General features: G+C 39.7%; 1 protein-coding gene and 2 long non-coding RNA genes across 4 annotated transcripts in view; 2 read left to right on the plus strand and 1 right to left on the minus strand.

The window, feature by feature from the left end:
* Positions 1 to 25,117, minus strand: part of GSG1L (GSG1 like) — a 62,821-nt gene that overhangs the window by 19,693 nt on the left and 18,011 nt on the right. For both annotated transcript variants that reach the window (XM_082772836.1, XM_082772837.1), the window contains exons 2-4: positions 22,069 to 22,116; positions 4,876 to 5,028; positions 1,506 to 1,617 (exon numbers count right to left, since the gene is read on the minus strand). In XM_082772836.1, the coding sequence (XP_082628962.1) occupies positions 1,506 to 1,617; positions 4,876 to 5,028; positions 22,069 to 22,116 (313 nt within the window). The remainder of the gene's footprint in view (positions 1 to 1,505; positions 1,618 to 4,875; positions 5,029 to 22,068; positions 22,117 to 25,117) is intronic.
* On the plus strand, positions 16 to 1,628 carry LOC309884135. The gene is made up of 2 exons (XR_014318566.1): positions 16 to 121; positions 1,384 to 1,628. It is a non-coding gene; the product is annotated as an uncharacterized lncRNA (long non-coding RNA).
* Positions 4,972 to 22,593, plus strand: LOC309884133. Its single transcript, XR_014318564.1, has 4 exons — positions 4,972 to 5,065; positions 7,523 to 7,637; positions 15,258 to 15,358; positions 22,515 to 22,593. It is a non-coding gene; the product is annotated as an uncharacterized lncRNA (long non-coding RNA).

Raw genomic sequence — 25,117 nt, forward strand, 5'->3', positions numbered from 1 at the left:
GTCCTGTCTCATGCTGTTGATCCACACTGCAGGCTGAAAATGCTGCTGCTGTTCACATCTCCCTCAGGGAAGCTGTGACTGAGTTCATGTTTGTGCCTTGCCCAGCATCCTGCATTGACAAGTATGTTGCCTTGTAAGGTACTGGGAGGGAGAGACTTCCAGTACTTGTACTTCTACAAACAGCATGAGGTGCTGGCACCTCAGGGTGGGACTCTGGGCTCTTAGCACATATACGATGTGCATGGCTCTGGGATGGGCTTGTGCCAAATGGGCCTCCAAGCCTGTTCAGAGACAGGCATCTCTTGTCTTGCAGAAGATGAAGGGTGAATAATCTAATGACTGATTTACCATGCAAGACATTTAACACCATTATGAATTTTGAGTTTTGCAGTAAATTATAAAATAGATTACTAAAGACAAATAGATAGCAAGCATTACTATTTAATTATATTAATATATAATTATTATTATGTAAGTTATACATATTTCTATAAATAAGTATATAAATATATTTAAAAGCTCATCCTTGTATGCAAGAATAAATATTTATTAGTAATCCACACAACAAGGTGTATTTTAAAAATAATGTTATTTATATATTGCATTATGTTACTAGAATGTTAATAACTCTTCCCATGAAACACATGGATAGGGAAGAGAAAAGGAGAGACTAACAACTCCCTGCAGTGTTGTGCATAAGAAGTACTTGTATTCATTTTCTGGTGTTTGCCAAGATTGCTGTCTTTGCTTTGAGATGGAATTAAAATAATACAATATATTCATAAATGAAAAAAAAATGAAGTGTTTTCCAGAGCCATACAAAGAGGCTGATGCTTCTAGAGGAATAAGAATGTTGTTTGCAATGCTTTTATTTCTATTCTCCTCATTCTGATATTCTTGTCAAGCTTATAAACTTGCAAACAATATAACATAGCTGATGAATCTTGACCAAATTATTTTTATTCTATTTTCAAAGATAACTGGGAAAGTTAAAAAAGAAAAATTAAAATTCGCTAGAATGTCTTTTCTGTTCTCCCAAGCCTTCTCACCATGATTCACAGGGGAGGATCACAGTGCCAGGAGCACTACGAATTTCTCTGCAGTTGTGTTAAAAATTACAAAGTAAGGTTCATCTGAGACATTAATTAAAAACAAAACCAAAAATAACAACAAAAAATCCTAAAGCTCCCTGAAATGCCATGGCAATTATGTACCTAAATTGAACTTTAATGAGAGTGCTCAATTTGTGTTGGTAATTGTGGTATCTGTCTATTTACAAATGCTATGTACCTGCTGATACGCACAGCTGCTGCTGTACAATTATTGATAACTGTCCTCTAACACTTCAGTGATTGCGTGTCTATGTTGTTTTTTTGCTCCTAGCATTTTGGCAGCTGGAAATTCACATGCATGTTACTGGAAGTTTGAGATGCTTCTTACAATCTCCCAACAGACTGATGGAACAACTCAAAAATTAAAAGATATTAACTAGCAGTGACACTTACCAGAAGGACCATCCATAATCCCATGAATGAGGTCTCCAGTCCTCTGGCCCAAGGCTGACTGTCACTTGGAAAACTTGAGTATACATCATGTGTGCCACCATCCCCAAGAGACCTGAGAAGTAAGGATTGTACCATGAAACTTTGTGCTATTTAAAAAAATCTTTTAATAACACTAGGCAACTCTGAAAGCTCTGCTAAAGTCTTTATGTTTTTTTTTTAATGCCTCCTATTCTAACGTGGAGGTGTTTGCAGAGGAAAGGTGTGACTGAGAGCTCATTATTTTACATCATACTGAATTCTCAATTAAGAGAAGAGTTAAAGAAAGAAAACGGTTGAAGAAAATTTTGCACAATTAGCATTGCCTCTAACCATGCTGCTGCAAAACAAGGGTATACCACCTACAAGATATGTCACTTAGCCCACCTCACACAGGCCTCAGGTAAGAGAATAAGGAGAGACATTTCAGTAGGCAAAGCTAGGCTGAAAATGTCGCTCCAAATAGAATGTTATTTTAGCTGAATGATTGTTAAGATTTAAAAATCTGTACTCTCAGAAAACAGTTGGATGTTACACAAAGAATTTAAGTTAATAGCTTGATATTGATATTCCTGGTAATGTGTGGTGAGATTCTATCACAGGAATACTTTTAATGGTACAATGTTGATAATGCTTGCTTTATGACACCTCTGTATTTTTTTCTGAGATAAGTACAACTAAATGAATATTAGGCCATGTGTTAGCTGCAGTTAGATGACATGGTAACCTGAGTTGGCTCTGCCACTTTGCTGACCATCACAGTTCTTCAGCTTAAGCAGAAAAAAACGCCTGTGTTTTTACACTTAGACATCCCTCTGAGGAAAAACAAAACTGTTTTCAAGAAGTGGTAGCAAGTGGCAGCTCTGATTCTTGGGGAATTTTCTAGATACAATAGGCAGCGATACGTCTGCTTTAGTGACTACACGGTGCAGCTGAGCTCACAAGAAGCATGGGTCTAGGCGGTTAGCTAAAGGTAGAGCAGGGTCATCCATTTTCCAAACAGACCTTGGGCCTACAGATGTTAAACCCCACTCTGTGCTGCAACAACAGTTGAAGGCACTTCAAAAATACCAGTGTTCTTCCACAACAGGGCACATTACACTTTGTCCTTAACTGAAGTCACCATTTACCCATGTCTCTGACCATCCTTTTTTTTTTTTTTGGCTCTTCTCAACTTGACTCCTGTTTTCTTCCAGAATCTAAAGAACTTCATTAATCTCACTACATGTCTGGGTGATTCAGGGCTGTTTGGGGGGGAGGGAAGCTGGGGGACTGCCATGTTTGTGCTGAAGGTATATTAAGCAGGACATTGTTGTAGGTACGTTAAGCAAGACAAATGTCATATTTAATGCAAACAACTGCAGGGGCTGAAAGAAGATACTTTATTCCAAGAAGCCACAGTAAATTGCTCAGCTGCTCCGTGTCAGTGTGACACAGTGGAAAGTCAGGAGGTGGAAGGAGCAGCTCACATCAGCAGAACTGAGATTTCAGCAGGGTGGGTGGCCTAGTGGGAGCTCAGCAAGCTGGCACACACCTGGCTTGTTTCTGGCTGTATTTCATTTCCAGAATTTGTTGGGAGCTGGTTATACTTTTTAAGTCAGAGAATTTTTCTCCAGCTGATGGTTATGCATTGATGTTAAAATTTGTGTCTTGCTGGTCATATACCTTCTCTCAGTAACTTTTCGACCTTGATAAAAGTATTACAGACTACCCTGAGGCTTGTCATAGTCACTTGGAGCCATCAGGAGGTTTGACAAGGCTAGAACTAACTTCAGCAAGGCTGTTCTGTTCTGTTCCATCGTACAAAGATTTAATGGGGGTTTCAATAATGTTCAGACCTCCACTGTATGGGAGGCTGGGATGCCAGTCCAGTGACACAGGTGAGTGGGAGGTCTTGGACAGAGACTGCTGAAATTCAGGCACCAAAGTGAAACTGAGTCATTTATTGCTTTTTCTGCCTAACTGGGGCGGGGATGTTGGGGGTGGACACTTGTCTCTGCTGTCAATGGCATTATGCAATATATAAGATATAGATTATAGATACAAGCTATAGATAATAGTTTTTTATTAAGGGAAGCCAAAATCATATAAATGGGATCTTGGTTTTTCATTGATTAAATATCATAGACTCATACAACGACAGTCACCTCCCTTGACCTGCTGGCCACTCCTCTGTTGATGCAGATGAATGTTGTATTTTTATTTTTGCTTTTTCCTCCTTTTCTATCCTTTTCCTCCCAAAATTTTAAAATTTATATTTGGAACATAATTGCATTCTACTTATAAATAAAAACAAAAAGACATGTAGGAAAGAAAGCTTTGTAATTCTCACAAAACTTTAAAAGTTCAGTTAATGGCAAAGTGAAAAAGAAACAACTCCTGTAAATATTTTTTCTGATAATGCCACATTGTTTGAAAACTGAACCTTTTTTTTTTTTTTTTTTTTTTTTTTTTAAATCCAAATGCCATCCAAATCTGAAAATTATGCTATTATGCTTTGGTGGTTTTTCCAGATTTTATTTTATCTTTTTTGGTCCCTTCAGGTCTACTTCTGAGCTAAGTTTTATATCATTAACTGTAATTCACAATTTGAGGCAATCTCTGAAGTCTGAGGCTCCTTCACAGAAATGTGCACTGCATGTTATAATGTCTTTCAGATTGAAATACAGCAGAATAAAATCCTCTTGTGTTGCAGAAGTTCTTCTTGCCAACGAAGTCCATCTAGGAGTGATCACAAAAGCCATCTGTGGATGGTTGCTTCTATAAATCCTGGGAAGTGGAGTTTTTAGACAGCGCAGAGTGAATTGGTCCTCAATTACATGGCCAGATTTGATAACTCTTTTTAGAGAAGTGAATTCCTCAAGTTCATATGCTAAAAGGCTCCAGGTACAGACAGCATGAAAATAGCCTGAACAGTTGCTCTGGAAGTTGCACGTCCCCACATTATTCTTGGGTTTGCTCCTAAGTGTAATTACTACAACACTTTCTTGGGGAAAAATAATTTTCAACACTATATATTTTTCATTTCCCATTACCTGAGGGTATAGTAATGGCTGTGTGGGCTGTGGGAGATGCTAATAACTGCATTGCCATTGTGAAATCAGGACTATGTTTTTTTTACTTCTCTTTGGCAAGAGACAACATTATAATGCTGTCCTTGCTCCCAGCTTGCAGTGGAAATGTGATAGCTAACCAAGGATAAAAGAGTCTTGTAGCTCCCAGTTTTTATTCTTTCAAAGTTTTAGAATTTTTATTTGTCCATGTTCCCAGGGAAAAAAAAAAAAAAAAAAAAAAAAGGAAAAAGAAAAAAGAAAAAAAAAAGGAACATTCATACCTGAAAGCACAGTGAAGACAGCAGCAAAGGCATTTAACTTGAGCCCATCTATTACACTGCTTGAATGAAAGAGCTCGAGGCACATAAGGCTGAATCCAACGATTAACAGCATGATGTACAACACTTCAGATACTACTGACAGCCACAGGACACCTGCAAAGTACAAGCGGAGCAACCAGTCACTTATTTGGTAAATAGTTTCATGAGGTTAAAGTTGATAAAAATTAATTACAAAATCAAGAATATTTATCAGTAATTGGGTATTCCAGTAGATTAAATTTAGTAAACAACTACACAAGCTTTGAGAAGTAGAACAGGTGGTGAATAAAAATCTGAAGTACAGAAGGGTGGTGAAGATGCTAGAGAAAGACAAAGCTGTTGCTTAGGATCCCAGCTTGGCCAGAGAACCTCTTTGGGTATACCTAAAACATCTTGTCTCCTGTGACCCAAAACACAGGACAGAGTCCATTTTTCCCCCACTATGTCATACTTCAGATGGGCATGCATTGTGGTGATAGCACATATTCTCTTAGAGCATATTGGGTTGGTGGGAGATGAACAGTCTTGGATACCTCCTTTTTGCAAGACTGTTCAAAGAAAATGTTTCCAGTCTGGACTTTAAAATATGTATTAGAGCATAGTCTTGGGCCCCATTCTTGGAAGCTCTCTTTCACAGAAGTGAATGTTCTGCTGAATGAATGCTCTGACTTGGGGTATTTGGATCCACTGCATAGATCTCTGCTGCTCCAGCTAATACCAGAATGCGAGCAGTGTGGAACCAGTTTTTATATTACACCCAGTTGAGCAGCTGCAGATAAAAAATAAAAATAAAATTGTGCTGCCTTCTGTGTTTTCAAACCCCAGATGGGTTTGAAAGGGAGAAGGGAAGAGTTGATGTGCCCTGTTTGAACCTCAACTTTTGTAGCTCTTTGGGGCTGTGCACAGGTAAGTGGTTCATTTTGGTAGTGGCTGTGTGAGACTGATTCATTCATGGTGGATGTTACATCTGGATATTTCAGCACAAAGCCTCTAGCAGGAGTCCTTGAAAGTCAGCAAGCCATGGGGTAAATTTGAGTGGATGGTAACAGATGATAATAGTAAGTCTCTGCCAGATTTCTAATAGCTGTTTCTGCATGAGAATCTGCTAGAATTCCTCAGTACATTTGTTAACCTGATAGCTAGAGAACTCACCTGGAAACAATGAGCAGGGATGGAAAATCACAGCCTAAGCTGTTGAAACATGGAAAATTAAGCATCTGAAGACAATGATTTATGTTAGAAAACGCTATTTGTAACCACAGAGACTACTACAGAGTTCTCTCCTCCTTGGAAGAACATGTGTGGTAATGCATGTAGTTGAGCTTAGCAAATGAGATACACAGTCTCACTTCTATCAAATATTTGAGTGTCCTGTCAATGACAAGGATGATCCCAGCTCACATTTTGTCTGGGAAGTTGCCATTATAATTGTATCTAATTAGTATGTGCTTTTAGCTGTTGCCACTATATACGACCTTTTGAGTTTTTAAACAATGGTACAGGGATAGCCATAAATAAGCCTTTTAATTTTTTACAGTGACTTTTTGTGTAATATTGCATCCATCAGCAGTAAACACCTGTTCTTCTCACACCTGTTAGTTAGTTTGCTATCAGGGCAACTGGTAACACTTTTCTGAAAAGAAACAGGAATGAGAGACAGCAAGGGTCTTGTTCTAAGATACAGGAGGATTAAAGAGGGATTTTACCTCATTTTGTCAAAACCAGAAGTTTCTGTGACGTGAAAATGATGAAATGCCTTGAGTCACAAAGAATCAGATTATGTAAACCTGACCTATAACCTGAGGCAACATAAAGCCCTAACTAGTTCTAATTCATAAATGTCTCAATCCAGCCTTGAAAGAGTAATACACAACAAATCTGCCTGGATGGTTATTTATTCCCTGTATCAGCTCTCACAGATACTCATTACTGGTATCTGCAGACCAGAGTAGTGCTGTGTTAGTGACTGCAGTTCAAGGCTGTGGTGTGGCTTTCCTGGCAAGAAATCCATCCCTTTGTATCAACCCATTTCCTTGCAAGATTTCTTTCTTCTCCATTTATGCCATGCACCTGATCCCTACTCTCACCCCCCTTAGTCTCATGTCTCTGTAATGATCATTTGCTCTGATCACCTCCAGCATCTTTCCAGGGCATTAAAGGCAAAATAGGCTTGGGTTGTGCAGAATGGTGCTGGGCATAATATTGCAGTGTACAGCATCTCCCAGTACCCCTGTAATATTAGTGCTCACTAACACTGGTAAACTGGGCATTTCTAAGAAAAGTGCACCAACCTCCTCACACATACTATAACAGTCTCTGGCTTGCTTCCAAATTAAATGCAGATTTGAGATTTGGTGCTGTGGGAATAATAGAAGAGGCCTTAATACTAGGTTCTGATGCTTAGCATTGTTTGATGCAGGCTTATAAAGTAATTATGATTTATTTTCTGAGCAGATGAAAATGTTATTTTCACCTGTGAGCCAGACCTAGATTTATTTGGTAAATAAAATGTGCCACCCATTGTGTGTTTTGTTCAGAATTGTAAACAACCAGCCATACTAACTTAACTTCCAAAATTCTGGTGATTCTTTTTGCTGTTTCTCTCCAGCCTGATTGCTAGTGCTTCCTCCCCATCTTCCAGTGCAAAGGCTTCAAAAAGCTTCAAAACCCATTTTATACAAAGGATGAACTGCAGTTGTCATTCATTCACCTTACAGTGGCTTGTAAGTATTTCAGACTGACTGAAGAAACCAAGAGCTTGGAGGTTTTCTAAGATTTAAGAATGCCTGCCAGATGCATAGGCATATTTGTATACCACCACCAAAATTCCAATAGCACACTACTCAATAAGCAAGCTAATGCAGTTTACCAGGAGTAGCAGAGAAAAGTAAGCTTCAATGTAAATGTCTTCAAAAAGCCCTCAGAGCCAGGAGCTTCAAGAAGCTGGGAAAGTCAGTGTGGTCTCACTGACCATATTAGAATTTCTTTATTTTGGTTTGTGAGGTTTAGTGGATGTACATCACCTGTATATAAGCTTTACTTATTGCCCAACTAGGCAATAAGGGTGTTTGAAGGTCGGTGCGGTTGACACAAGTGTAGTGTGCTTGAGAAATGCCAAGAAACTGAAGAGGTGCACAGTATGTCTGTGTGGGAGAGGCCAGGTTAACATGTCCAGAAGAGCAGTGAGTAAAAGAGCTCAGCAGTGCAGTTTCTGCTGTGTTGTAACTGCTTCACCTCCTCCCATACACTTTGCTGGGGAAGGAGAAAGTCAGAGGAGGAAGGCACACCTGACTGCGTGGCTGCTGTCACAGGAAATGATTTGGCTTCTCCAAGCAAAGGAGTCTGAGGAACAAGTGCTGCTGAGAGAAATAGGATCCCTCTGGTCAAACAGGGCAAGAGGAGGGGAAGAGCATCTTCGGCTACAGGCTTGCCAAGCTGGTGAAGAGGTCTTTAAACTAAAGTTGCTGGAGGAGGGGAATGTCAATCTTACCAGTTTAATGTCAATGTCAGCAATGGATGCCCAGAGCCAGGAAAGGGATCAGAGGTCAGCGGGAAAGCACCCTGGAAGAGTAGCACAAAGGAATTCCAGCCACTTCATCCAATAATAGTTTCATTAGGGGCCCGACCTAAGTGCTGCTACATGAATGTATGCAGCAGGGGAAATAAACATGGGGAACTGCAAATGTTAGTTAAGTCTCAATGAGAGATTAGTTTTGCTGTCCTGTGAAACTGTTTTCCAATGAGACACATAGACTGGGTAAGTTTCCTGTGGAAAGCATAGCCAATTATTTCTTCTTCTTTGGGTCCTGATCCTACCTATAAAGGAACTTGATGTCTGACTTTCATGTCTTATTTCGTGGTGTACACTGAACATCTACTTTGTGCTTTTTAAAAATCTATTTAATATAGGGGAAGGTAAGTCACACATAGAATGTTTATACAGGTCTGAATACATTCTGCCCTGCCTGCTTTGATTTTGAATTTAATCTGAAATAATAACATCCTGCAAATGTAAGATGTATCTGGATTTTACATCTTCATGTACAAGATGAATAGAAGCAGAACAGTTGATTTGGGTTATTAATTCAGGAGAGAGTGACTCTTTGATCTATGCTGATGCTGATGTCCCACTGCTCCTCTCTCAACTGGAGGTTCATCAGGCAGTCACTTGACATGACTTACCTCCACTTACAACCTCAAATGCCTCCTTCGAGCAAAGTAGATAGCACCCTTTCTTGAAGAAACCTCAGTTGTTCAAGATGACAGGGAAGAAGCTCTTCTGAGTATTTTTCTCTTCTTTTCCTGTCTTCTCTGCTGTCACCTTTTGTGTCTGTCTTAGTACCTATCAGCCTCTGTCCTCTGCTCCAGTGGTTTGTCTGACTTAACTCAGCCTTTGCGAAAATATTTCCTTCAGAAAAGTTAGTGCTTGATTCATTAGGAGTCTCCTACCTCAATGGCCTGTATCTGAGGGTCTGTATTCTTTCTCTCATGTTTTGGTCTTCATCCTTCTTCATCAGTCTGATGTGTGCACAGAATGCTGCTGCGAGCTCATGTACAGAGCTCACCTAAGATGTGTGTGTTATGCCAAGGACATCCCTTGTTAATGCAGAAAGATTTTAGGTTCTGACTGCCTCTTCCTCATAATGTGCAGCATTAGTCAGGCAGTGTGTCATTCCTTCTCACCTTGCAGGAAATAATAGTGCAACATTGCAGCAGCAATGTGAGACCTCTGAGGAAAGGAAGGTCTTCTACTTTAAAAAGAAATAAATAGATCAATAAATAAGATGATTTCACTTACACCCTTGTACACACATATTCTCACAAGCACAAGTGTGTTCAGCCAGTCTTTCCAGGATTCTCTGAAATGATACAAAGAATAAGGGATGCTGTCTGTCAAGTCCTCCTCATGTCTTCTGTGCTTTCTGTAGGTTAGCAACAATGTACTGTTTGCATGTGCCTTTTTGTCCCAACTAGGAGCTGACAATCATCTGTTTTGCTGTTATATCATGTCTCTGTTACATATCACAATTTATTTGCTTTCCTATGTCTCCCAGCCTAGTGGCCTGAGAAGCTGCAGATGGATGGACAGTAGGATTTTGATGACCTACTAATCTCAGTACCATCAACACCTACTATTCTGATACACCTTATCTTGCCATTTCTTCCTCAGGTGCTTCCACACTAACCAGACCATCACCTCCTTGACAGGGTTGCTGACAATGATAGAGTTCCATTAGTGTACTGTGGGCCACTTTGGTTCTTTGCTCCTGCTTCACAATTTTTACGTGGGGTATGCTGCACGTCGGATTGTTCTGAAGCTCACTATCAGACTGTAGAGCTATTCCTGGAGGCAAGAGGGAATAGCTATTTTCAGGACAACCTTCTTGAGAAACTAAAGCACTGTAAGAACATGACCTGGGATGAGCTGCTCAACTGGAACTTTAGAGGGCAGAGCTGGAAAAAGTCCACATAAGTTCACTTATATCATAGGAGTCCTACCTCAGAAGGCCCTTCATATCATCTCATCTCAAAACAGGTTACTATCTGATCACCAGCTTTGCATAAAATGCAAACATAGCGATGCTTAAAGGATGTTTTTCATCTGTGCTTCTGTCATTGTACAGAGATTCTGAGAAGACCAACAAGTTAGCCAGGACATAAATGAACTTCTTTGTATCCCCAAGCATCACACTATTGTTATTTCCTCAACAACGTGCTAACAGATTGTCTTCTCTGTGGCGTTCCTGGTGAAAATCACCATTGCCACCTCCTCAGAGAAGAGTGCTTCACCTTTGAGATCACCCTGGAAAACGACTCAGCCACTGAATCAACATTGCTACATGCCAAGCAAATTCATTTTCCAGCAACTACATGTGAAGTGAACAAGCCATTCATTGTGATTGAAAATGGAAACTCAATTGCAACATAACTGTCTGACAAGATCAGATCAGTTCCTCATTTTCCTGTCTGACAGTGGAGGACAGCATCATGATTTTGGTAGCAGAATCATAGATACCTAAGTGCATATCTTCAGAAGTGGGTGATCATGTTGAGTGCAAATACTGCATAGAGACAACATGTTAACAAAAGGATGTTGCAGGCAATTCTGGAATGGAAAAAAAGAAGCAACCTGATTTTTTATTTTTTTTTGACAATGAGATAAAGAAGCTTTACCTCAGCTTTAATGAGTTTCAAGGCTCAAAAATTCTTCACAAAATTTGAATTTATTTTAGTATGTCAGCCCTGAGCACTAGGCAAGGCCCTGTAAATGATCACACTATTACCTCTCACCAAGGAGCATTCTGAATCAGGTATCTTCAACACTGAGTTTTGAAAAAGTAATCCTGAAAAACGTCATAGAAATTATGTTTAGAAGAACTCCATGCATCATACCACACTTCAATGAATTCTCTATTAAGCAGTCCAAAGACTTCCAGAAATTTTGAGCAGATTTAGCCTGTCTAGTAACTAGTTTAAGAAGCACAAATATGAAACAGAAGTAACTGCTGTTGTCTTTGTAGGTTATCCTGTGGTATGCATCTGGCTTTTTTTTTTTTTTTTTTTTTTTTTTAAATAAGAAAAACTAGGGGCCGTTCACAGTAGCCTGAGCAAAAATACATATTGAAGCATCAAGTATTATTTTTTAAAATCCACCGCAATTTCCTATCAAAAATAAGCAACAGTTGCTGACTCCAACTTTTATATCAGAAAGTTCTGGTTACATTTACCTCAAGAATGTGAAGAAATTACTGACGTGCACTTCTGTGCTTTTTCCCACACAGCATGCAAAGATGATTCTTCATTGTTTTGTGTTACGTTAGTAAAGCCATTCTCAGGCTTGATAGCAAATTGGGACTGAAATACCAAGAATTTGATACCATCTGAATTATATTATGTGTGGGCTGATAAAGAAGACTTTCCCAGTGTTCATGGAACCACAAAGTTCCATAATTTCATCTACTGTTGTGCTCTTGAGAATAATACAGCTGACAAACCAGTTCTAGAGAATATAAATACACATCTACACTTCTTATCACCCACATTCACATACAAGCAGGGAGTTTTATGCCATATGCTTATGATTATATATTTATTTGTAAATCAGAAAAGTAGATTTTTGTTGCCAGCTCATTATGACAACAGTTTCTCATGCCAGATTGTGAAGTCCTGTCTCCAGATGAAATAATAATATTTAAATCCCCTCCTGGCCTGCTTCTTCAGGCTGGCCAGGTCATGAAAGTGACTATCAAAAATCCAATATTAGTGCTTGTTCTCAAGGCAATACAGAGGAGGTGGCTGAGAGAGAAATTGCTGTTAAGAGTTCAAAGCAGTTTTAATCCATAAACATGAGCTGTTTGCTTGTAAAAAATCTCTTCTGGGAAAATCATACTGCTATTCCTGAAGGAGTTTGCTGAGTCATGTTAACTGTATTATATGCAGTACAGGCAGGAACTGTGTGCATGAAAATGTTAGTCTTGCATTTTGACTAGTGGTTTGGAAATGTGTTACCTGCCAAGCTATGTGACACTGCCTCCTGATCACCCTGGCATTCCTTGAGCAATGCCCAAGGACTGATAGTCCAGAGTCATTCCTGTGGGCCCTTTCCAACAGAAAATCATCTTCCTAATTGTGGTAAATGTACATTGACAATATCTCAATGGGATTTTATCCTCCTTGGAAACACCTACTACTTCAGCCTGTGCTCCCTGCTGAAGATGAGATGTAGTTACTGCTTACCAGCCATTCTAATAACAGAACTGCCCTTCTTTTTGTTGTATTCAAGGGTCTGACTAAAACAGCCTCATTTGAACTGTCACACTGTGCCATGCTGTCCCTGGGTGAGTTATAAGACTGGACCATGGTGCAGAGAGCCAAAGAGATCTTGAAAAGGTTTACACTTGCCAGGTCCCTCATAATTCAGTGTTAAATATCTGCTCTGATAGTCAGGAGTCCAGCTGAGCTACGATGAGACATAGTCTCTCCTCCATCAACTCAGCCTTCATCTGTCTGAGAAAATCTGATACGAGCTGGTGGAGGCTTTGAGTTTTTTCCTCCTTCACACTTCATACAACAAACAACTATGTGCTAGAAACAGTGGAACAGAGTGATGTGTTCTTTGAGATTATCAGACCTGACTGAGATGGCACCCTGTTTCATGGCACCCACCGTGGTCTGCCACAACAGGGGAAATCTAGTTATTTCTTTAATATTCAATTCCAGAACTAATAGCATAATGCTACTGGTACAGTGACAGCTGTTTCAATGTTCATGTAATAGGTGTTGCTTTTATGGTGAGTGTTCTGTAGACTTACGGGTTTGGGTTTCTTACACTAGTGATTTTTAAGATAGGCTGTTTATATATGTAGAGAGTTAATTTCTCTGCATTTTTGATCCTGTTTGCTTCATTTCTCCCACTCTGTACTAGCTTCCCCCTATGTTTCTAGACCCTCTGTCTGTCATTGCTCTCTTTTTCCAGACATGCCCATTATGTTAGAACTGACACCTAGATCTCAAATTAATCTCTCCTCCCCATGTTCACTGTGAGAGAGAAGAGAGGAAAAATATACAAACAGGTACATTTTGTGAAATGCTATGCATCTTGTTTGTGAAAGGAATTAAAATAAGCTTAAAATGGTCACATAAATCTCATGCTTTCTCTTCAGTTGCATTTTGATGGTTTTAGTCATTGGCTCACGTCTGCTGCTCCAAGAGTGGAATTATAAGCCAGAAATGTTGGAATGATCAATAAAAAATGGTGGAAGGAATAAACATTGAGCATGCTGTTGTGGCTGGCACAGGGACTCAGCTCTGAGCAGTCAGTCCATCTGTTGGTTAATGCAGTCTCATAATATCAGACCATCTGTCTGCTCCTCTTGTGCGGCAGTGTAAAAGATGTGGGATGAGAGAAACAGACCACAAAACTAAGAGAGTTCCCTCCAAAACAAAGAAAGCTTCATAATCCTGAAAGACATTGGGCATACCTAAAACTATCTGGTATTGTAAAACTAAGGCAGTCAAAAAATGCAAAGGAGCAGCACACAGATAAGACTATAGTTTGCAGAACGTGAAAGACCATATGACAAATAAAATCAGCAGAAACTGCTTCAGGAGATAGAAGAAGTGCCAGCTGTTTTGGTTTTGTTTAGCTATAGTTCTTTGCTGGTTTCTTTAATTTCAAAGGTGAGTTTGAGCTGTGAGCTAAATAAAATAATTTTCTTTAGTTTGATGGCATGACTTTGGGCTTGATTCTAAATTTAATCCTGCATAGGACATTGAACAACCTGTGGAATATCTTTTTGCATACATTCTCTGTATCCTAGTGTGAATACAGTAGAGTAATATAATGGGAAAGCTCATGACAAACACCCTAAATCAGGATTATCCCATGTGCATTAATTAATATTTTTGGGTTAAATATTTCCTTTGAAGAACTAGAGTTAGCACTGCTAATGTACTTCCTCAGCACTGGGCTGAGAAATGAGTTATACTCAGAACTTGTGGCTACCATTCCCTACAGCAGAGAAACAATGTTCTCCATGCCTTTTGAATTACCAGCACGAAAAGCAAGCTTATTGCTTCGTAATGCAAATTTACCTAAATTCTGATCCTAAGCATGGTTTCTTCTTTGTATATTTAATGGCTCTTAAAAACAACTTACAATTCACAACAGATGTGTCAGAAAACACAAATAAAAGGTTAGCAAGATCTTTTTTTCTACATAACTTTCCTTATACAAGTGCACAGGTACTTGATTGTGTGGGTATATGTATATATAAATATATATATATATATAAAAATACATATATAAAACCCTATTAAAATTATATTAAAATTAATGTAAGCAGGATATGAAGTATTTAAGAAGACAATAGGGACTGTTTTGGGAAGTGTGCAATTCTTACAGGAGAACCAGTTACATTTCTTTTCACTGGATGTAGGTCTCTAGGTGGTCGAAGCAGTTATAGAAAAGCTATCCTCTTTTCTTCTTCTTCATCTACATAGTACACATGCACACAAAGAAAAAGAAAAAAAAGAAAAAAGAAAAAAAAAATTTAATTGGCTGGTTTGAGTTTCATTTTTGTGTTTTCCATCCTGAAATCTGTTCTGTGTTTTCCTTCTCATACAAAAAAGGGTTTCCTATTTTTGACTGTCATTCTCCTCTCTTCTTAAATTTTATCATATCTTTTTTGAGGTGGCACAGGAAAGGGAGGGATAAGGAGTGCACTCAGAGTGCCGTGGGTGGGTACATCATGAATACATGTGGTGGCATGATGATATTTTTTTGTTATGTTCTTTATTTTCTACAATGATCCTAATATTTCTTTTCATCTTAATCTCTGCAGAGCACTAAATTGATGTTTTCATAGAACTGTCTGTCACCACTCCAAGAACTCTATCCTGAGGGGTAAAAGCTAATTCAGAAGCCATCACTATATTTGTAAAGGTAGGATTATTCTTCGTGTTCACCACTTTGCATTTATCAACATCAAATATTATCTGCCATTTCCCCTCTCACTCACCGCAATTGCATTTTTTTTCTACTCATTTTTCTTTAGTGCCGTGAATGGCCCATTATCAGCAATAAGCTGTTCAACCATTTTCTCAAGCACTTTTGGAAGAGCACCGGCCCCTGTACAGTTCCCCATGGAGGGATTTTAGCTGAACCTTTCATTTCTTTTAATTAGTGCTTGTTTCTCTTACATTTCCTAATTCACAAGTTTTTTTTTTTGTTGTTGCTGTTTGTTTTTTGACTTATTCACTCTGCAAGGATGCTGAATCTGTGTATGTTAGTCACAGATGCAAAGTATCTCCTAGAACCATTGTGAATCAACATTCCCACACCCCTCAGGAATAAGTAAAGAGTTACAAGTTTCTTGACTAATTTTTCCATATCCGTTACATTTCTTCAAATTTTAGGCTCTGCATCATATCTAGTGTGACATTTTCTCAGTCTACGTATGGAATTTTAAAATTGTCTCCTACTATTTTCTTTCTTGTCCTTATACCATCCCTAATACAAAGTTTGACCCTGCTACTGTTGGCCACCCCAATGGGTGATCACTAGCATAGTTCTGTACTTTTTCTCCGAGAATGGAATGGAATCCAATTACAGAGATGGTGTTGCTTGTTACTGACATTACCTTGTTATTCTAATTCAACTTGAGTGCACAATACCTGCTTTGGGTTTGAGTGTAATATCATTGCCGTTACATTATTGTCCCACTAGTTATCTTTCTCCCATCAAATTTCTGATACACTAATTATGTCAGTATCCATTAAAATCAGGCATCTAGTTTTCTTTCTTGTTACCCGCTGTTGTAGTGCTGGTTTAGAAACATGTATGGATTTAGCTCAGATTTCTCTTCTTCTTTGTTTAGGTGAGACTTTATTTGTTTATTTGTTTGCCATCCTACTTTTGCCAGCTACTTTTTAGTCAATACATAACTTTTATTTTTTCATCTCTACAGGATGCATTATCATGATCTGTATAGAGGACATACAGAAGGCACCTTCTATCTTTGACAGTGCACTCTATAATTTAAAAAGTCTTCTGTAACAATTCTGAGTGTTAAATACTCACTAGCAATGAACATTTTCTGTCAGATTTCACCTTGCCTCAATTTTCATGGTGTCTGAAAAGTATTGTTTATTTTATGCATGTGAATTACCCTGTGAATAAGTAGAAAGCAATGCTGTATGGGCAGTTGCTCATGACCTCTTACTTTGTTATTTTTTGGGTGGTATTACTCCATAGATATGACAATTGAAGCAGGTGAGGAATTACGGAGTACTAGCTGAGATTGTACCATACCTGTAGGGATTTTGTCCTGTGAATCCTATGTGAATCCTGTCCTGTGTTGGTGCAACCATCTCTAAACTTTGAGCCAACAACCTTTTAGCCTGTTCCTGAAGCAGCTTCCCAGTGAGTCTGTACTCCTCAGGCCAGACACCACATTTCAGCACACGGTGCAGGCACTCCAGGTGTTTGGAATGCACATGAGTCATGGCCACACTGAGCACCATCCCAAAAACCCTCAGAGGCACCACATTCCCTGCAAGCCCTCCCTCTTCCCCAGCAAAGTTATTTCAGCACAGATGCCGTTTCCAAGTAACTTCCTCTGTATATATCCCAGTCCTCACTTGGATAGGGAGTCTAGCCAGTTATGACTCTTCATTCTCCTGATCTCACAGCTGACATTTATACATTTAGGGAAGAATGAGGGAGTTCAAATCTCTACACAGTTCTGTGCAGAGGGAGGAACAGGCCTTTATATGTGGTGTCATTTGTCAGATCATTTGGTGGGACATATTGCTACCTTTTGCTTTATACTGTGGTGCTGCTGTTCCCAGGCATAGTATTTGGCTTTGCTTTCTTCCTTTTTATTGTATCCTCCATGGCCTCTTGGAATTTCTCTCAGGCACAGATTTGAAGTGATAGGAGCTAGAAGGTACACCCAAAAGGGCTGATGAGAGAAGGAAAATTGTGATGGAATGTGTCGCAGCCACAGTGTTCTGGATGGGCACTGCATCAGGGAGCTTGACAGAAAGCTGTGTTAGCAAGCTTTGTTTTGAACAGCCCAAAGGGAGAAGAAAGGTTGGAAGGTATATTTAAAAATGGACCAAGGAGCTAAAAACTGCATGCATTTTCCATTCTAACACATAAATGTCCTTCACTAAACAGGTTACTTTTCTTCTTTGGACATAAAAATACTCAGCAGGAGCAAAACTTTGATCACATTTTGTGGAGAAGATCCCAGGAGCAATTCAGAACTTAAAGATCAGGTAGCAGTTTCCTTCCAACTCCTTTTGGAAATACGTGCTCCCTTGCTACTCACATCTGTAATGAAAATTAGAAAATAGCACAGAGCATGGGACCCAACAATAACTGTTCAGTGATTGCCCGTTAAGAATCCTGGCCAAAGTAACCAGCCTTGGTTACCACCCTACCATCCTTTATCATTACTGAATGGAAACTGTCATACAAAATATTTGTGAACACAGAAAATGTTTTTTCTATTTATTACCTACCATCACCAAGCTGATTTTATTAAGCAGATTTGGCATTAACAAACAGCAATAGGTAATAAATTCAATGTTAGCCTTAGAAGGTTCTGGCAGATTGTTGGCAGCTGACTTAAGTGTAGGGGAGAGCTCTCCTAGCGTGGGTTGCGAATGATTATTTATACCATTCCGTGGGTCTGTTTGCCCCAAATCTTGCTGCTCAGATTTGCCTCTTTTTAGTAGATGGCACTGGTGCAATATATGCAAAGGCTATAATAGCTGTTCAGAAATATGGTATCCAGCTACACTAGAGATAGATTAAATTTCCTTTCCTCTGCTAAGAAGGTTTTAAATATTATGAAGCGGTTTTATACTGACTTGCTGTTAATTGGTGATGGACTCTAGAAGAGACTGGTTACACAACCAGGCTAAGTTTGTTCATAGACTTCTTTCCAGCATGCCTTAAAAGTGGAAGATGATGTGCTTGGAAGTATTTTGACAGGCTTCAACAACCTGTATTTAGCATAGAAGTTGGTTAGATAGAGGTCTTATTTGGATCAGGGAAAACCAACTGAAAAGAAAAATTTGGGAAGCTAAGTGCCCAGTTGCAGTAATAGTGCATGCATGAATAGAGACATTTTAGACAATTAAAACCTTGAACATACACTTTTAAGTGGTAAGTTATACCAAGAATGTGTTTACGGGAATAAGCTGAAGTCTTATTGTAAAGATAAATTTAGTCTAAAAAAATCCAGTTACACAATGGTCTGTGGAAACCAAAATATGTTAGTATAGCTTACCTCAGAAAAAGGCCCTCGGTTTTTACATATTTGCTGTACATTATCAATATCTCATTTACTTGGAAGAGGAATCAAGTATCTGTCCCAGCATCGGGTGTTACTGAATAGCTAACAAGCTTCTGACCAGTCTGCATGCCCTATCAATGTCACAAGAACGTGGAGGTGTTCACTGGTTTCTCATTGCTCCAAAAGTGGGGGAAATCTGTCTCCTGCCCCTTGCCAGCTGCTGTTTGCCAGCTACATAGTGCTACCACCTTTTCTAAATAGGATTCACTTTGGAATGGAGCAGAAGTCAGCCCTCTGGAATCATCTGGTCTCAATACATTCATTGATCTATTTGAGAAATACAGGTTCAAGTGTTGATTTCTTTGATCTCTTTCAAAAGGGTATTACAGCACAGGGGATGCTTAGTAACATCAATGCTGAGTGAGAGGATGAAGAAATTAAAGAATTAGGAAGTTGTTTCTAATTAGAAAAGAACAGAGTAAGTCAGGAAGTTAAAGAATACTACAGCGAAGTTTCTGCTGGAGAGCAGGAAGGCCCTGCAGAGGGACCTGGACAGGTTAGATGGATGGTGGATGTGGCCAATGGGATGATGCTCAACATGGTTAAGTGCTGGGTCCTGCACTTTTGTCACAAAAAAAAAACAACATATAACGCTACAGGCTTGGGGGAGAGTGGCTGGAAAGCTGTGCAGAGGAAAAGGAACTGGGGGTGTTGGTCAATGCTCACCTGAACATACATGTAAGCCAGCAGTGTGCCCAGGTGGCCAAGGCCAACGGCATCCTGGCTTGTATCAGGAATAGTGTAGCCAGCAGGACGAGGGAGGTGATCATCCCCCTGTACTCTGCTCTGGTGAGGCTGCATCTCGAGTGCTGTGTTCAGTTTTGGGCCCCTTAGTACAAGAAGGACATTGAGGCCCTGCAGCCATATACAGAGAAGGGCTACGAAGCTGCTGAAGGCCCTGGAACACAAATCCTGTCAGGAGCAGCTAAGGGAACTGGGACTGTTTAGTCTGGAGAAGAGGAGGCTCAGGGGACACTTTATTGCTCTCTCCAACTACCTGGAAGGTGTTGGCCTCTTCTCACACATAACTAGAGATAGGAAAAGACAGAATGCGGCAGGGAAGGTTTAGGTTGGAAATTAGGAGAAATTTCTTCTCAGAAAGAGTGGTTAGGCATTGGAAACGGGTTGTCCAGGAAGGTTCAGGAGTCACTGTCCCTGGGGGTGTTTAAGGAAAAGTTGGATGTGGTGCTTAGGGACATGGTTTAGTGGGTGGCATTGGTGGTAGGGGGATGGTTGGACCAGATGATCTTGGAGGTCTTTTCTAACCTTAATGATTCTGTGATTCTATGATTCTATGATAAGTTGGGCATCATTGACACAATTTTCATGTTATGTAAGGATCTCTGGACAATACAAGACTGATGGTGAACAATTCAGATTGACTATGTTTCAGAGTCAATTTGGTCTACAATTGCAGAGTTTATCCTGTTTCTGCTTGTAAGTCAGGTAGTCAGTATTTTGTATCTCCAGCTGAGCATTCCCCTCTTTCTGTGAATATGCCATACAACTGCATGGATAGACTTCAAAAATAGAAGTAATTTTCTTCACTAGAACTATACCAAATGAACTTAACTTCTTCAAAAAGGAAAAATAGAATAGTCTAGAAATATACACTGACACCATGCAGCAACTCTAAAAGCGCTACTGGAAAAAAAAAATGCTGACAGTGTTTAGCAACACCAAAAAATACTTACAGTACTAAGTGCTGTTTTGGAAAGTGTGTGGGTGACGCAACCCAGCATTATGAACCATAATGAACTTGCACAGAAAAATGGATAAAGCACAAAACCATCCCACTGCCTTTAAAACAGACACATTGTGCATGTTTTGAGTCTGTCTCCTGACAGTGTCATGCAATGTACACTACGTCTTGTTGCCTTTTCCGTTCCTCTTATGTCTTTATAAATGTCCATTCTGTCTCCTTTCACATTTCTCTCCTTCAGGATGAAGACTCTTAGTCTCCTTCTTGTACAGAACCTTCTAGAACTCTGAGTATTCTTGCTGCCATTCTGTGAACTGGACTAAAAAGGACAAAATACTACGCTATATTTTATAGAGAGAGCAATTCTTGAATGTGTACAGTCATCATGTGATGGGATATTCTCTGCTCTGTTCTCAGCCCTTTCCTAATGATTCCTAAAAGACAGTTGCTTTCTGACCTATACTTAACATTGAGCTAGTGGTTTCATGTGACTTGTTATGCCCAAGGTCCCATTGCCGTGTGTAAGATTTAGCTCACAGTCCATTAATGGTAGTAAACCCAGAATTGGGTTTCCATTATCTGTATAATATATTCAAGTATACTTACAAGAAACTTCACAGAGACTGTTACTATCTCTCTCACTGATATACCCCACTATTAATAGTAATTACTCTTCTCTTTCAAGTTGTCCAGCTGATCAATAATTTAGACTAAGAACAATTTTTCTTTATGCCGCTTTCTGCCTCTGTCAAACCTGATGAACATACCATATGCACAAAAGGTTTTGTGATCGTCTCAAGTGATCTAACAAGTTGTGTCATTTCTTCATACAGACATGAGTTTTCACCTGCCCCTTGGATTCTCCAGAATCTCATCAGTGTGAAGGACAGTACAGGGCTTGTGCACCTGTTCAATTATGGGCAGAGTGCTCTGTCTTGAGCAGGAAGCGGGATGCAGAACTGGGTGCTCAGCTGCCCAATTTGTTGGTTAATTGAACTCTACTCATTTGTTATTATTATTATTTTGCTGATAAACACTTTTAGGAAATATGGCTTAAATTGCTGTAGAGAATTTTCACCTCTATTATGAGGTAAAGAAAAGCTTTGCAGCCTGTCCTTTCTGTACAGTTGCTTTTTTTTTTTTTCTTTTTTTTTTGAGGGTAGGTCAAATAAACAAGCAGATACATGATCTCCTCTCGCAAAGTGCCATTTGGTATCTGAAAATAAATGTGACTGCAGTTTTCTGACTATAAATGTCTTCATGGCCTAAGGAAACTATGTATTGTGACCTTCATTGGTACAAGAAGTAGGTAGATGTCTTTATTACAATATAAATCTTCATTTACTTGAAAAAAAAGAAAACAAAAACCAAGCAGCTAAATGAAGAAAAAATGCGTCAGAGAAACGACAGGTCTGCATAAACTAAGTAAACATCTGTCTTAAACCCTTGGCTGCATCTAATCTGGATGACATGTAAGTTCCTGTGTACTTAGGAAGTAATGTTTCCCCTGGCACTGAAGTATGACAAGAAACAGTACTGATGCAATTTGTAAAATGGGAAGAAGCCTTGACTGTATTGTCTTACCTTTTTCAGAAGCCGGAGCAAGGTCAATAAAACTTCGACATTTTTCACCTTTAAAAGAAAAGGATTATTTTAGGAGACATAATTTGATTGTTTTTGCTCTGCTTCCTCTTTCTGACTGCTGTTTCTGCCATCACTCCCACCTGAGACTCTACAGGACCACTATGTTGTCTCACACACAGAGCAGACATTCACTGGGCCTCCATCCTGGACAAAACACATTATCCTCACAAGGCCATATTCACAGTCCTTTGGTCAGGAGTACAAAATAAAATTAGCAAAGAAAAATTTCCTCTCACATGATTAGGTCCCTGTTGGGTCTGTGATGCTCTTTGCTAAGGGCTAAAACAGTTCTGAACTCTAGATGGAGAGGCACTGTGGTAGGGTAGCACTGGGAGGACAAAGGCCTAATTCACCAATATGTTTGATCCCTTTCTTCTCATCTTCAGTGCAATGTCTGTACCTCACTAGAGGATGGCCAAAACTCCTGGAGACAGGAAGCACTGCCACGCGCACAGATGTCTCAGTTCTCAGAGTCCCTCTCGAGCTACTCTGACAGATTTGCTCACAGCATGTTTATATGCCAGTGTGACGAAAATACTTCTGACTGCAGAATTCTGGTAAGTGCTGGCAAGCTGCCCCCACAACCCTGAAGTACAGTTGTAATACTGATAGGAAATACATTGAAAAAGGGAAAAAAGTAAACACCTGTTATGAAAACAATACACAGAAGAAATCCAAACCAAACCAAAAAAAAAACAACAAAGCATTTCCCTTTCTTGCCCCTCCCTGAAAGTACTTATCATGTACAAGGGAGCTAAAAAACTCATGCAAAACAGGGAAAAGGAGTAGCACAGTGAGGACTTGCCAGGTCTGCCCTAGAATATTGGCTGCCTTACCTCAGTATACTGCCAAAGTGCGCGAGGAGACCAACGTGTGCTACAGAAGCATGTGTCCACCTTCCCCAGCACATCCTGCTGGCAAGCCCCTGGCAGTGAATGGCAGCCCTGTCTAGGAGCAAACTGATCAGGATGCTCATCCCAGTGATCCCACCAAAGCTCATTCAGCAGCACACTGCTACACTTGTTCATGCAACATGTATGGTAATTACAGAATTTGGATTTGCCTAAATTGCAGGAAATTTGCCTAAAGAGTAAGAAAAAGTAGCTGAAGGACTTGACGATAGGAGAGAGAATGCTAATTACTCTAAATTTTTCCTCCATCTTGTCAGAGACAGGCATAGACATGCAATAACTGCACCAGTGATCAGGGCCCCTTTGTGCTTGCAACTGTCCATAATAACATGAATAGTGGTGATGTACTGTGCAGCCACCCTGTCAGTCCCACAGTGCACAAGAAAGAAAAGGCATAAAACAAGAGGATACTGGGGACAGAATGAGTGCACAGCAAGATGACTGAGCACAAGGGTAACAGCTTATATAACAACTCAGGTAGGCTGCTGTTGATTAGATCTTGGTAGGCACTTTAGCAGAGAAAAATAAAGAAAGGATAAGAGGACGGAAGAATAATGAGAAGTAGCAGATAAGTGACATGTTAGGTGTTGCAAACTCAGAAAGTGATTTTCCCATTTTTTTCTTGCAATTCTGATGGCTACAGAGCAGGGACAATTACCCTAAAGAATTAAATCTGCATGAAGTGCAGGAATTAGGGACATTGAGTAATGAGAACAGCCAAAAATCAACTTCCTGCCTATGCCATAGGGGTGAGTGAAAAGAATGGTAAGTTGTTCTCAGTGACTAGAAAAAGAGATCTCTGACAGTTTAGAGCTACCTCGTTCTTCCTTCTGTTCACTGCATGGCCACAAGGAGATGACAGGAAGCTGCATATTGGGTGGGAGAAGGGTTCAGAGTATGGATGGGTGTCTGAGTCATCAGTACAGAGAGGAAAGAAGGAGCTTTGTTTCTTACGCTGGGATAAGGATGCAGTTGATCCTCAAAAGACTCAGTGCAAGGAAAATTGAGAGAAGGGGGAGGAAGACTAGGGTAGATCCAAAGGTGAGAATGGATAAACCTCCTAGGAAAGCAAAATTTAAAAAATGAAATCATGACAAACCAGTTCAGTGGTGTCATGAGAATAAGGTTACTAAAGATTTCAGTAAGTTATTTGAAACAGAAGAATGAACCTTTCTCACTTTGTCCTTTCATTAATTACCTAAACCTCAGAGTTCTCCCAACCTGCATAGTTAAAAAACAGAAAATGGGAAACATGAGCTCCTTTTTCTTGTCACTCATCCCGTGTCTGATTGTTATCCACTCTGCTACATTTTGTAGAAGACAAACATTGATATTTATGGGAATTACTTAGTTTCCCTTGAACAGGTTTTATCTAAGAAAGGAAAATGTGATGAAAACCATCATTTGCAAAGAACAGCAGCTCTCAAGGCTAGACTAAAACATCTTTGTAATGCAGAGGTCCCAAATTGTCATGTCCTAGGTAGCATGAGGGAATTTTCAGTACCTTAAATGGAGGTTTGACTCTCCATTATCCAGTGCAGAACATTTCCTGCAACACCCAAATGTCTCAGGCCAGCAGCTGCATCAGAGCTCCCCAGCTTGGGTGAAGCTACTTCTGTTTCAAGAAGCTATTCTCAGACTTAAACGCAGATCACTCCTGATAATACTCAACTCCAGTATCTCACAACAACAACAAAATGCAATGGACCACTTTAAAACAGGGAGCATAATGGTCCATGCAAAAGTGTACCTGGTTGGCAGCACCACCTGCAAGTAGCAATAACAGGCAGCTGGCACCAACACTCCTCTGGGTAATAATGATGGGGTGGCAGCAGAGCCAATGAAGTCTTACTTTAGGTCAATTAGCCCAGATGTATTCCAGCGTACATTGAGTTACATCTAGCATGCATCTATTCTTCTGAGTACATTGCTATCCTTGCCTTAGATAGGATGACTCTTAATAGTCCAAATGTAATCTAAGTCCTTGGCTCAGGAAACCTTAACTGTGTGTCTTGAAAACTTAATGTTCCAGGTGACTTGGTGTCTTCTTGTTGGACCAGTTTGCCTATGCCAGCCGT

This window comes from Aythya marila (genome assembly GCF_965140915.1).
Source record: "Aythya marila genome assembly, chromosome: 15".
NCBI lineage: Eukaryota > Metazoa > Chordata > Aves > Anseriformes > Anatidae > Aythya > Aythya marila.